Source organism: Acanthisitta chloris, unplaced genomic scaffold (assembly GCF_000695815.1).
Source record: "Acanthisitta chloris isolate BGI_N310 unplaced genomic scaffold, ASM69581v1 scaffold12556, whole genome shotgun sequence".
NCBI classification, from domain to species: Eukaryota; Metazoa; Chordata; class Aves; order Passeriformes; family Acanthisittidae; genus Acanthisitta; species Acanthisitta chloris.
In genome coordinates, this window is record NW_008677690.1 from 16,731 (window position 1) to 27,275 (window position 10,545).

A 10,545-nucleotide genomic window follows, 5' to 3' on the forward strand; every position below is an offset into this window, starting at 1 on the left:
AACTCTTCCTGCTCTGACATACATCAGGATGGGTGGTTCTGCTGCATGGCTCACAGTTACTAGAAGTTCCAGAGGTTCAAAAATCCTCTGATTGCTCTTATCTGCCTTCTGAGTTGGATGGATTTTACTGCTCTACTCCAATTTTTGGCCCATTGCTTATGCTGAGATGCATCTTGAGATAAGGAGGCTCTGCTTCACGCACTGGCCAGACAACCCAGGAAGCCTGAGCATGTCAATTAAGAGGAGGAACAGGCCACTGCCCAGATATTTCCATCCTAACAGCAATGAAGAAAGCGACCTGCCAGCATTCCAAAAAATGTTAGTCTGTGGGTCTCAGCAGAACCTGGCAGGCATTCATTGCTCAGCTCTCTCCATTTAGAGGGGCAGTGTCTCCTAATGATAATGGGCTCTCTGGCAGTGTGGGAAGCTGACAGGATCCGGCATTCCCGTTGCAGCACGTGGCTGCAGCTGCTTCTTCCAGGCTGGAGGTGGCATACAGGAATTGGCCCTCGAAGCTGTTCAGCCCAACAGCTGAACGTGCCTTTTGATACTTGCCCTCTCTGCATGCCGAGCCGGGGGACAGGGACTTCCCACGGCCCCACCTGCTGTTTCTGCAGGGTGTTTGGGAGATGCTATCAGTGTCTCCATAACCAATTGCTCTTCCCACACAGATATCCGTGTGGCCAGCTTTGCCCGTGGCAGAAGCATCAACTTGGCCCTGTCTCACAGAGGACGCCAAGCCCTCCGAGCCGTGGGGATGGAGGAGCAGGTACCCTGACAGGTTCTGGTGGTGGTGTCTCTGTGGTTAGGACACTGTTGACTTCAGGTGGTGATGGATGAGGTGTCTTCTGCTCCCCAAGCATGCAGGAGCCACTGCAGAGGTAGACCTGCTTTCATGAGGGTGGTGGTAGACCCCCTCCCAGGTAGACCTCTTCCACTGCATACCTGCAGCCTGGCTCTCCATTGCTTCATGACACAGCTGCCAGCAAGATCTCCCCCAGGAAAAATATCCTTGGGAGACCAGACACTCAGACAACACCTTCCAATGTTTACCTCCCTGCTGTGCTCTCCTCCCTCTTGGAGGTGAGGACGGATGGGGCAAGATCAGGTAGACTCCAAAAAAAGCTGATGTAATAAAGCAGGATGTGATAAAGGCAGCTGTTTTCCCCACTGATGTGTCCAGATTTGTATTTTCCCTCATATTCACGCACACTGTCTTCTGCCCAGCATGCTATGCTTGGAGCCCAGCACTCTTCTGTAGGGTGCTGGCTACTGTCTAACAATCCAGCTGTTGGCAGTGGTGGGATGTCCTGGCCCCTGGATCGCTGCAGAGGAGCCCAGGCTTTGACAACACATATCCCACTCCCAGGATTTAACTGAGCTGTCATCCCCCACCCTGTCCAGCACCCTGGGATTTTTCATGTCCCTTCCATCCATAAATAATTTCCTCTTGATTTTTATGAGAATGAGCTTGTGAGGAATCTCAGTAAACTGTAGTGCCTTGGCTTAACAGCCCTGTAAAATTTTCCCCGGCGACTTGGATAACCACATGGAAACATGTATGCAGAGAGCACCCCGTTCTTCCTCAAGTGGATGCATGGAGGGGGGTGATGCTTGGTAGGTTTATTTAAAACCACACAGCTTTTGCCAGAAGGTTGGGTTGTATTCTCTTCTCTTTCAGATTGTGTCCAAAGGCATTCCCATGCAGGCAAGGAGGATACACACACCTTCAGGGAAGAAATACTCTATCCCTTATGGGAAGAAAAACCAGGTACTGAGGATGTTTTGTGGAGCACAGGGAGTCTTTGTCAGCAATTTTATCTCTGTGTCATGGACAGCCTGGGACCTGTGCCCTGAGAGAGGATGTGGGAAGGGGATTGCCTGACCCCTGGGTTTGGCAGGGCTGTTTGAAGAGGCAGAGTTTCCTGCCTGGCCATGCAGAGCATCCTTCATCAATGCCTTCTGAACTCCACGTTTGTTCGCCTTGCAGTACATTCTTTCTGTGGACCGAGCAAACTTAAACAAAGAGCTGCTGACAGGTAGGTCATCACTTCTGTTTGCAAATACTTCTACACCCTTTTTGCCAAGGGTTTAGGGCTTGCCCCATGACCAGGAGACTTTGGGCCCCAGGCTCCCTTACCTGGTTCTCACAAAGCGCAAATCTCAACTAGCTGTGTTTCTAAGGAGAAAACCCATGCTGTTTCCCAGCTAAAGCAGGAGAAATCTCATCAGCCTTGTCATGCTTTGTGGCATTTTCCATAACCTCTGATTGTTAGAGACAAATAGAAATTGGAGCGTTATGGCCATGGAATCAGACGAGGCCAAATTTCCTAAAATTCCCTATTGACTGCAGGCGCCTCATCCCATCCTGAAATTCAATGGAGTGATGGTGGAAAGTGGTCAATGATTCATTTTATTGTGGGGAAGCAATAAATCTTTGCAGGATTAAAGAATCCTTTTGAAATAGTTTTTACCAGAGTTAACCAGTCCCAGTGTGCCCTCTCTGCTGGCCCTCACTCAACACAGGAAAGATTTTGCTGTAATGGCAAAAATCCTTATAATTTAGGGATCTCTTGGAAATATTTTTGGGGTCACAGTAAACCACTCTACATTTGGTTGTTTTCTTTTCACAGCTGCTGAGAAGTACTCCAACACTAAACTGTACTTTGGACACAAACTCCTAGGGTGCAATGCAGAGTTGGGGATGTTATCCATAAAAAGGTAATCCCTGGACAAGCATGGGATCAAGTGCTGTGGTCAGTTAGTTTCTGCTTAATCATTCATAAAACCTCAAACAATTGAGCAATCTCAGTTTTAAACTAGTGTGCTATTAGTGAGTGGGCAAAGTCCTGTGACAGCTTTGGAAAGGAGAGGCATCAAAGCAGGGTTCATGGGGAGGCTGGAAAACTTTCAGCAACTCACTAACTCCCCAGCAGCCTGGCAGTAGGCACATACCTCCTGACCTGTGCAGGGAATAAATGTGCCAATATCCATAGCACTGGTTTCAGAGACAGATTGCTTATCAGTGAGGGCAGCCAACTGTGGATGCTCCAACCCTGGGAGTGTTCCAGGCCAGGTTGGATGGGGCTCTGAGCACTCTGGTCTAGTGGAAGGTGTCCTTGCCTATGGCAGGAGGTTGGAACAAGAGGAGCTTTAAGGTCTCTTCCAATCCAAATCAAATCATTCTGCCATGCCCTTGTTTCGTAGTTAGGTGAAGTTCTGGTCATGACTCCTGTCCACCTGGGCATGCAGGATCTGCAAAACAGCAGCGTAATCCCAAGGGTTGACTGCTGCATTGTTGAGTAGATCTGGCAGAGTTATGCTTGTGATATCCTGGAGAACAGGATAACTATTTATCCTAATGCTGAGCCTCCCAGACAGTGAAAGGCCATGCCCTTGTTTCGTAGTTAGGTGAAGTTCTGGTCATGACTCCTGTCCACCTGGGCATGCAGGATCTGCAAAACAGCAGCGTAATCCCAAGGGTTGACTGCTGCATTGTTGAGTAGATCTGGCAGAGTTATGCTTGTGATATCCTGGAGAACAGGATAACTATTTATCCTAATGCTGAGCCTCCCAGACAGTGAAAGCCAATCTTCTCTCACCCTAAATGATTAATAACACTGGAGGTGACCCAGGAGGCAGATCTTCTGAGCACAATGGTGCTAAGCTGACTTGGAGTTATAGCAGGATGAATCATAGAATGGTTAGGTTGGACAGGACCTTAAAGATCAGATTGATCCAAGGGACTCTCTTGCTTTCAGATCTGATCAGCAGATGGAAGTCACCTACGACCTCATTGTGGGATGCGATGGAGCCTTCTCAACAGTCAGGAAGCAGTTCATGAGGCAAACACGCTTTAACTACAGCCATGAGTACATTCCTCATGGCTACATGGAGCTGACTATCCCTCCTAAGGATGGAGATGTAGGTGTGCCTGCCCCAGGGCTGCTATGACCTTTTCAGGCTGAACACCTTGTCCCCCTCTCATGGTGACTCTGTTATTGCAGCTTTAGAGAAACTAATTTCTCACCTGGGGTTCAGGCAAGGGATAAACCTTTCCAAAGGTGGGGCCAATGTTCTTATCTGGCTGCAAAAAAACCTAGAGAGCCTGTCCTGGAGCAGTGGGATTAACACTGGCTCTGAGAGGTATGGGAACATGTCTGTGAGGACGTCAGCAATTGCAAAACAGATGATGTTTTGCCCATATTTTTTACCCTTTCCTCTTGCCTTTGCTCTGTGTCTCCCTGAAGCATCAGGTACCAAAAAGGGGCCCTGTGGTTATTGTGTCAGGGTACAAAGGATAGGCACTGGATGCAAGGTGATTTTTCTTCTCTTTCAGTTTGCCATGGAACCAAACTATCTCCATATTTGGCCAAGAAACACCTTCATGATGATTGCACTGCCCAACATGGTGATAACCCACAGCCACATTCTTTTGGGGTGTGGGATGGAGATGGTGGGGATGAACTGGCTATGGTGATAGGGATTGGGAAGGTTGAGAAGGTGCTGGGAGGGACACCCAGCCTGTGCCAGGCATCCCACAGCCAGACAGGGTCAGGGCACAACCCACAGAGCCAGTCCTGCCTCACAACACTGAGCAGGTACCTGTGCCACCTCTCTCTGCCCACACATCTGAGACCACCCGAACCCCTCAACCAGCTCTCTGCAGCTGGATGTTACAAACTAGGTACAGCAGCATCAGGACAGCATGCCAGGTCCGTGCTGGCCAGTCACACGCTGCCTATTTCTGCCTCCCCCTGCCTGCCCTCAGCATGGGCAAGCTCACCATGGGAAAAGAGGTGGACAGGTGCTCATCCCTTGCCATGCCAGCAGGTCCCTCCTGTGCCAGTGTGTCACTGTGACTGGCAGGTGACAGGCTGCACACTGAGCTCCTGCTCTAGGTGCCAGGTGCTCTCTATGGCTTCTGGGCTTCTTACTGACCTTCTTCCCTGGCTGGCAGGACAAGTCCTTCACCTGCACACTCTTCATGCCCTTTGAGGAATTTGAGAAGCTCACGACAGGAGAGCAAGTGCTGGGTTTTTTCCAGACCTACTTCCCAGATGCCATCCCCCTCATCGGAGAGTAAGTGTTCCCATCTCCCCTTCTCACTAATCAACACATTGCCACAAAGCCAGGGGACACATCACCCAGCCTTGGGTCCTGGTGATGCAGTTGTGGTAGAGCCCCAGTGGGGACCCTCTCGCTGCTGAGCAAATGGCTCAAGGGAACCAGAGCATCCCATTCCTTCTGGGGGCCTTGGTGGCAATGGGATCAAGACCAGCCTTCCCAACACATGTTCTGATGGCTGTGGCTCTGTTCAGAGTGTCCCCATTTTCCTACAAAGCCTCCATAGCCAGTGGGAGCTCCAGCCCACACTACTAATGCTTCTGCTTTGCCACGCAGTTATCTGTTATGAAATTGACATTTTTTGGATGATACCAATGGTGTCAGCTGTGTTAGGCAGTTTCCATTTCCTCCTAAGGGCACTTACCACAGGACTTAACTTAGAAACTCAGATATTCTCTTATAGGTCCTTCTTACAGCATCTGACAACCACCACTGCTCATGGTAAGAGGACTGAGATGTTGATAGGCAAATTGTATGCAGAACTTAAAACCTGCAGACAAAATATTCTGTCCATAGGGGGGAAGTTAATGGGACAAGTTTTCTGGCTTCCACATTTTTCCCAGCACAAATAGCCTAGTGCATAGGCTCAGGTTTTGCATCCCAAAGCTGACAGTGCCAGTGGCCCTGGCCTCCTGAGCTTGGATGTGGCATGACTTCTTCTTCTCTCTTGTGGTCCCACAAGTGAAGTATCTGTTGTTTTGCCTGAAGGCGAGAGCTGAAGCACGATTACTTTTTGCTGCCAGCCCAGGCCATGATATCTGTGAAGTGCTCTTCCTACCATCTCGGCTCCCGGTGTGTGCTGATGGGAGATGCTGCGCATGCCGTTGTGCCCTTCTATGGACAGGGCATGAATGCAGTAAGTTCATGGCTGGCCCTAGGCCATATTAGTGGAGTCCCCACTGCTTTCACCCACAAATTCCTGGTCTTATCATGTAGGTCCATAGAGTTCATGGGCTGGCCTGTCCCACAGCCTGATGTCCTCTGCATTGGCAGGTGTTAAGATGCCCTCAGGCTGTCTTTCTGGGGCAGGGTGGTGGTGCCACCTTCCCATGGGATAGAGGACTGTGTGGGAGGGGGGTCCAGGCTGCTGAGAAATGCAACCCCCTGCATTTCTCTCAAGATCCCTGGCAGAGTGGCCTGGAGTAAGACTCCTGCTCTGAAGCTGCGGTCAATGGAACCAAACAGCTACACTAGTTAAGCATCCCTGAGAGCACTTCTCATGAACTCATGGCTCCTTATGCCTATTAACCCCATGATTTTCCTCCCAGGGCTTTGAAGATTGTTTGGTCTTTGATGAATTAATGGACCAGTTCCATAATGACCTTGGTGAGTGAGGCGGCTGGGGAGGAGCCAGGGCAAAGGAACATCCCTTTGCAGCTGAGGGCAGCTGGATACCCTGCAGGGAGCTGCCAGTGAACTGTTGCTTTCTTCTCCCAGGTGCCTGTCTCCAGGAGTTCTCCAGGCTGAGGGTGCCAGATGACCATGCAATTTCAGATTTAGCCATGTACAACTATGTAGAGGTAGGTGAGCCGCACACAGCCCTGTGGCCCCGTGGGCCATGCACACAGCAGGATTCATTCCTAGGATGCACACAGCGGGCAGGGGCTCTGCCAAGGCTCTGGTTGGGCTCTCACCCTGTCAGACTTCAGCCTCAGAGCTCTGTGGGAATGCCACCAGGGTTGGGAAGGCTCTGCTCCCTGTGTAACCCCTAGGACAGGCAGTGGGAGAGGTAGCAAAGCACACGGGAGCTCTGCCAAGACTCCTTGCAAAAACGCGACTGTTGCTCTGTTGCAGATGCGTGAGCACGTGAATTCAACGTGGTTCATTTTCCGGAAGCACGTAGACAACATTCTCCACAGCCTCATGCCTTCCACCATTGTCCCACTGTACACCATGGTAAGGCTAGCGCCGTGTGCCCACTGCCTGAGCCGCTCTGAGCTCCTCCAGGCTGGCTTAGGGGTTGTGACATGCTCCTGCAACCCTCCCAGGTAACCTTCACCAGGATTCGCTACCATGAGGCACTTCAGCGTTGGAAATGGCAGAAAAAGGTTGGTCAGGGGTGGTGCTCATCCTCCCTAAGCCATGAGCCTGGGGAGCATCCTGCATACCAGCACTGCTCAGCTGCTGAGAGGGAGTGTTGGTGGTGGGATATTGCCAAGTGGGTGCAGATGTGCTGACTTTGCTTGGTGCCACGTGGTAGGAGCAAATCTTTGATGATGTTGGGGTTTCTCTTTGCACTTGCAGGTAATTAATCGAGGGATTGTTGTTGTGGGTGCAGCAGGACTGGGTGGCACCTACCTGCTGATAAAGCGTCTGGCACGGGACTTGGACTTCTCTATGGAAAATTTGTGGAGCTGGTCCCATTATCTGAAGAATATTGGAAATCTTCCCTTTGGCACACGATTGGCTTAAATGTAATGGGAGCTCCCAGTTTTAATAAAAGTGAAGGCATAGGCTGTTGGCTCAGCTGGATGATGTTGTTTCTCTTGGGATGTGGCTTGGCAGCTCCTGCAGTCCCTCTGCCTCCTCTGAAGTGGAGACACAGAGTGCCCAGAGAGCCTCTCCAGAGGCTCAGGTGTGTCTCTGCCTCATCTTGGCAGCTTGGTCTCAAGTGATGCAGTTAGTAAATGTGGTCTTTAAAAGTCATGTAGATGTGGCACTTACGGACATGGTTTAGTGGTGGACCTGGCAGTGCAGGGCTAATGTTTGGACTCAGTGATCTTAGATGCCTTTTCCAACCTTAATGATTCCATGATTCTATGACCTGATTGGGGTGTCCCAGCCCATACTGTGGACTGCTGCTCTTACCAAAACCAAGTCAACATCTTGGGGGAACTTGAGCCCAAAATAGCTACTGGTTGGGATAGTACTGGGAGGAATATTGGAGATAGATACTTTTCTACTTCTTACCTTGCCCTAGACCCTCACAGTCACTGCTGAAGAAGAGCAAAATGGCCCAAGTTAACCCCTGATCTGACACTGCACAGCCACCCTTGTTTGAGGTAGTTTACATACAGCTGCCAGGGGATGGGCAGGGACAAGAACTGCTCAGCATCATTCAGTGAGTCAGTTTTGGCTTGCAGGGGAGCACCTTTCAGGGTGTAAAGGGAAAATCAGTGTAGAAGACAGTTTGTTTCTCTGGCTGGCATCTTTCCTGGGCACTGTACCTACAGGGGATGCTAGCAGCAATAACAGAGTGTGGCTGTAGTTTCTCCAATGAACACTTCAGCTGCTGCCCTTGCACCTAATTCTTAGCAGGACACATATATTTACTTTCTATATTAATCTTTATTCACGTTAAACCCCTCCAGAGAGCGAATGAAGGTGCCAAGCACTACAACTATATGCAAATTAATCCCAAACTGAAAGCAAATAAAGAATTGTCCCACTATTTCACTGGAACAGCCCCACAGTGTGAGAGTAATTGGCTGCCATGCATGGTGAGGGTGAGTGCTGAGCTGGAGATGCTCCCAGTACTGCCAGGTGTTTGCACAGCTGCTTCTTGTCATGTCAGACACGCTTGCAGAGCAGGGAGAAGATCCCACCCTGGGAAGTGCCGGAAGAAGCTGTGATTGAGCTCCAAGCTGCAGGGAATTTTTCAGATGCTCAGTGCCAATATTTCATAGTTCAAACAGTGGCTCCTTTGCCTCCTTGCCATGTGGAGGGCTTGAAGGCATGGCAGAGGTAAGTCAACATGCAGGAGCCCAAGCAGAACCTTGCCTGAGGTAGTCTGAGAGGGAAGCAATGTCGGGAAGCAGCCGATCATTTGGGAAAAGGATTCAGTGCATTTTCTCCAGTTGCTCTTGATCCCTAGGTACAGGTGCTCACTAGCCCTTAGGGCCCATTACATCACTGCAACCTCCAGAGCAGAACACTATCCTGGAGGACCCTCCATGTCCAACTCAGAAGTGAGTGCTTTGGAAACCAGTGCATAGTGGTGGAGACTAGTGCATCAGGGGAAGGCATGGAGCAGCCTGGGAGTAGATCCTGCTAGAGCAGAAGAGAGACAGCAGAGATCAAACTCAAAGCTGGAAGTACTCTGTGCACTCAGCTGGTTTTGGGGCTCAGTGTCCAAGACCCCTGCCAGAGGGCAAAGATAGCATTAGGAGATGAGACAGTCAGTGACCCGTACAGGAGCTGCTGCATGTTCCTGTGGTGAGACCTGCTCCACAGTCCCATCCACAGCAAAGCTGTGTCTGTTCCCTTCCCCCAGTCCCACTAGTTCATTGAACACTGGGCCAGGAGACTGGTATGGTACCATTCCTCAGCCAGCACCTGACATGCTGGTGGCCTCTTGGAAGAAGGGAACAAACCATGAGGATAAAGAGGAGGGAGCCTTAGTTTGAAATTTTCTTAGTTTGAGATTTCCTTAGCTTGGCATTTCCTGATTTAATGGTGGGTCCTCGTGCTGCCAGGCATTGTGCCTCATTCATTAAACCTGGGGTTGACGACGGTGGTGGTGGCACTCTTGAAGAGGGGGTTATCAGCCTAGAGGGAGAGAAGTGAGAGGCTTGTGTTACTGTGCTGTGTTGGATTTTCTGCATAGCGTTACCCACCCATCCCAATGCCAACAGCACAGACAGCATAGGCAGAAGAGCCCACAGGCTGTTTAGCTCCTTGCAACACCCAGTCAGGCTGAAAAACAGGCCAGTGGGGAGGGCTCAGGTCTGCCGTGGCTGCCTCTGGAAAGGTTGTCCCCTCTATTGTCCCCACCCCAGTGTACATGAGCACCCCAGCACCCTCCACTGCCACAGACAGGCTCTTACATCATTCCACTTGGCTTTGGACTTCTCCTTCTCAAACCGACGGAATTCCCGGCGGTCAAACAGCTCTGCCAGGAGCCGCCAGATGAGCAGGACCACCAAGCCAATGAGGACCACGCCGGCAACGGTGCCACCCACAATTAGTGCGACGTTGGGAGGCTTCGGGCACTCTGTTGGGCAGAGAGATAGCGTTGGGATGCAGCTCCTAGTGAGGCCACTGTGGCAGGGCAGGAGGAGTGGGGCCGGGGTACCTTTTTCAGGATCGACAATGACGGTGTATATATCTTCACCGTCCTCTTGGACCATATGGAATGATATCCAGCAGTTCTGGGAGTCCTTCTCCCTGCATTTCCTACTCTCCTCTGTCACCTTTTCGGCTACCCGGATGTTGGGGCAGGCCTGGGAGCAGTTCTTCTCGAAGGGGCCACTCCCGAAGGACTTGCATTCCACACAGGAGCTGCAAAACAGGCAGCCACAGCTCACCACTGCAGGGGCAGAGAGCCTTTCACCTGGCTTTGGCTGCAGCTGGGCTCTGCCCAAGCACAGGCAGAGCCTGCCTGCACCTCTCTGGGATACTGGGGGTCCCTGCTTCCCCTGCACCCTCTCCATGCACAACACTCACATGTATCTGCCACAGGGTGAGGGGCAGCCTGGG

General features: G+C 51.0%; 2 protein-coding genes across 2 annotated transcripts in view; one reads left to right on the forward strand and one right to left on the reverse strand.

The window, feature by feature from the left end:
• The window catches only part of KMO (kynurenine 3-monooxygenase (kynurenine 3-hydroxylase)), a 9,252-nt gene extending 1,713 nt beyond the window's left edge, over positions 1-7,539 (forward strand). The window contains exons 3-15 of the mRNA XM_009076610.1: positions 672-769; positions 1,682-1,771; positions 1,991-2,039; positions 2,634-2,721; positions 3,762-3,924; positions 4,340-4,411; positions 4,961-5,082; positions 5,836-5,983; positions 6,396-6,453; positions 6,565-6,647; positions 6,922-7,023; positions 7,116-7,175; positions 7,372-7,539. Of these exons, the coding sequence (XP_009074858.1) occupies positions 672-769; positions 1,682-1,771; positions 1,991-2,039; positions 2,634-2,721; positions 3,762-3,924; positions 4,340-4,411; positions 4,961-5,082; positions 5,836-5,983; positions 6,396-6,453; positions 6,565-6,647; positions 6,922-7,023; positions 7,116-7,175; positions 7,372-7,539 (1,301 nt within the window). The remainder of the gene's footprint in view (positions 1-671; positions 770-1,681; positions 1,772-1,990; positions 2,040-2,633; positions 2,722-3,761; positions 3,925-4,339; positions 4,412-4,960; positions 5,083-5,835; positions 5,984-6,395; positions 6,454-6,564; positions 6,648-6,921; positions 7,024-7,115; positions 7,176-7,371) is intronic.
• Positions 7,540-9,552: 2,013 nt separating this feature from the next.
• The window catches only part of ITGB2 (integrin, beta 2 (complement component 3 receptor 3 and 4 subunit)), a 6,771-nt gene continuing 5,778 nt past the window's right edge, over positions 9,553-10,545 (reverse strand). The window contains exons 13-16 of the mRNA XM_009076612.1: positions 10,513-10,540; positions 10,142-10,347; positions 9,894-10,060; positions 9,553-9,615 (exon numbers count right to left, since the gene is read on the reverse strand). Of these exons, the coding sequence (XP_009074860.1) occupies positions 9,553-9,615; positions 9,894-10,060; positions 10,142-10,347; positions 10,513-10,540 (464 nt within the window). The remainder of the gene's footprint in view (positions 9,616-9,893; positions 10,061-10,141; positions 10,348-10,512; positions 10,541-10,545) is intronic.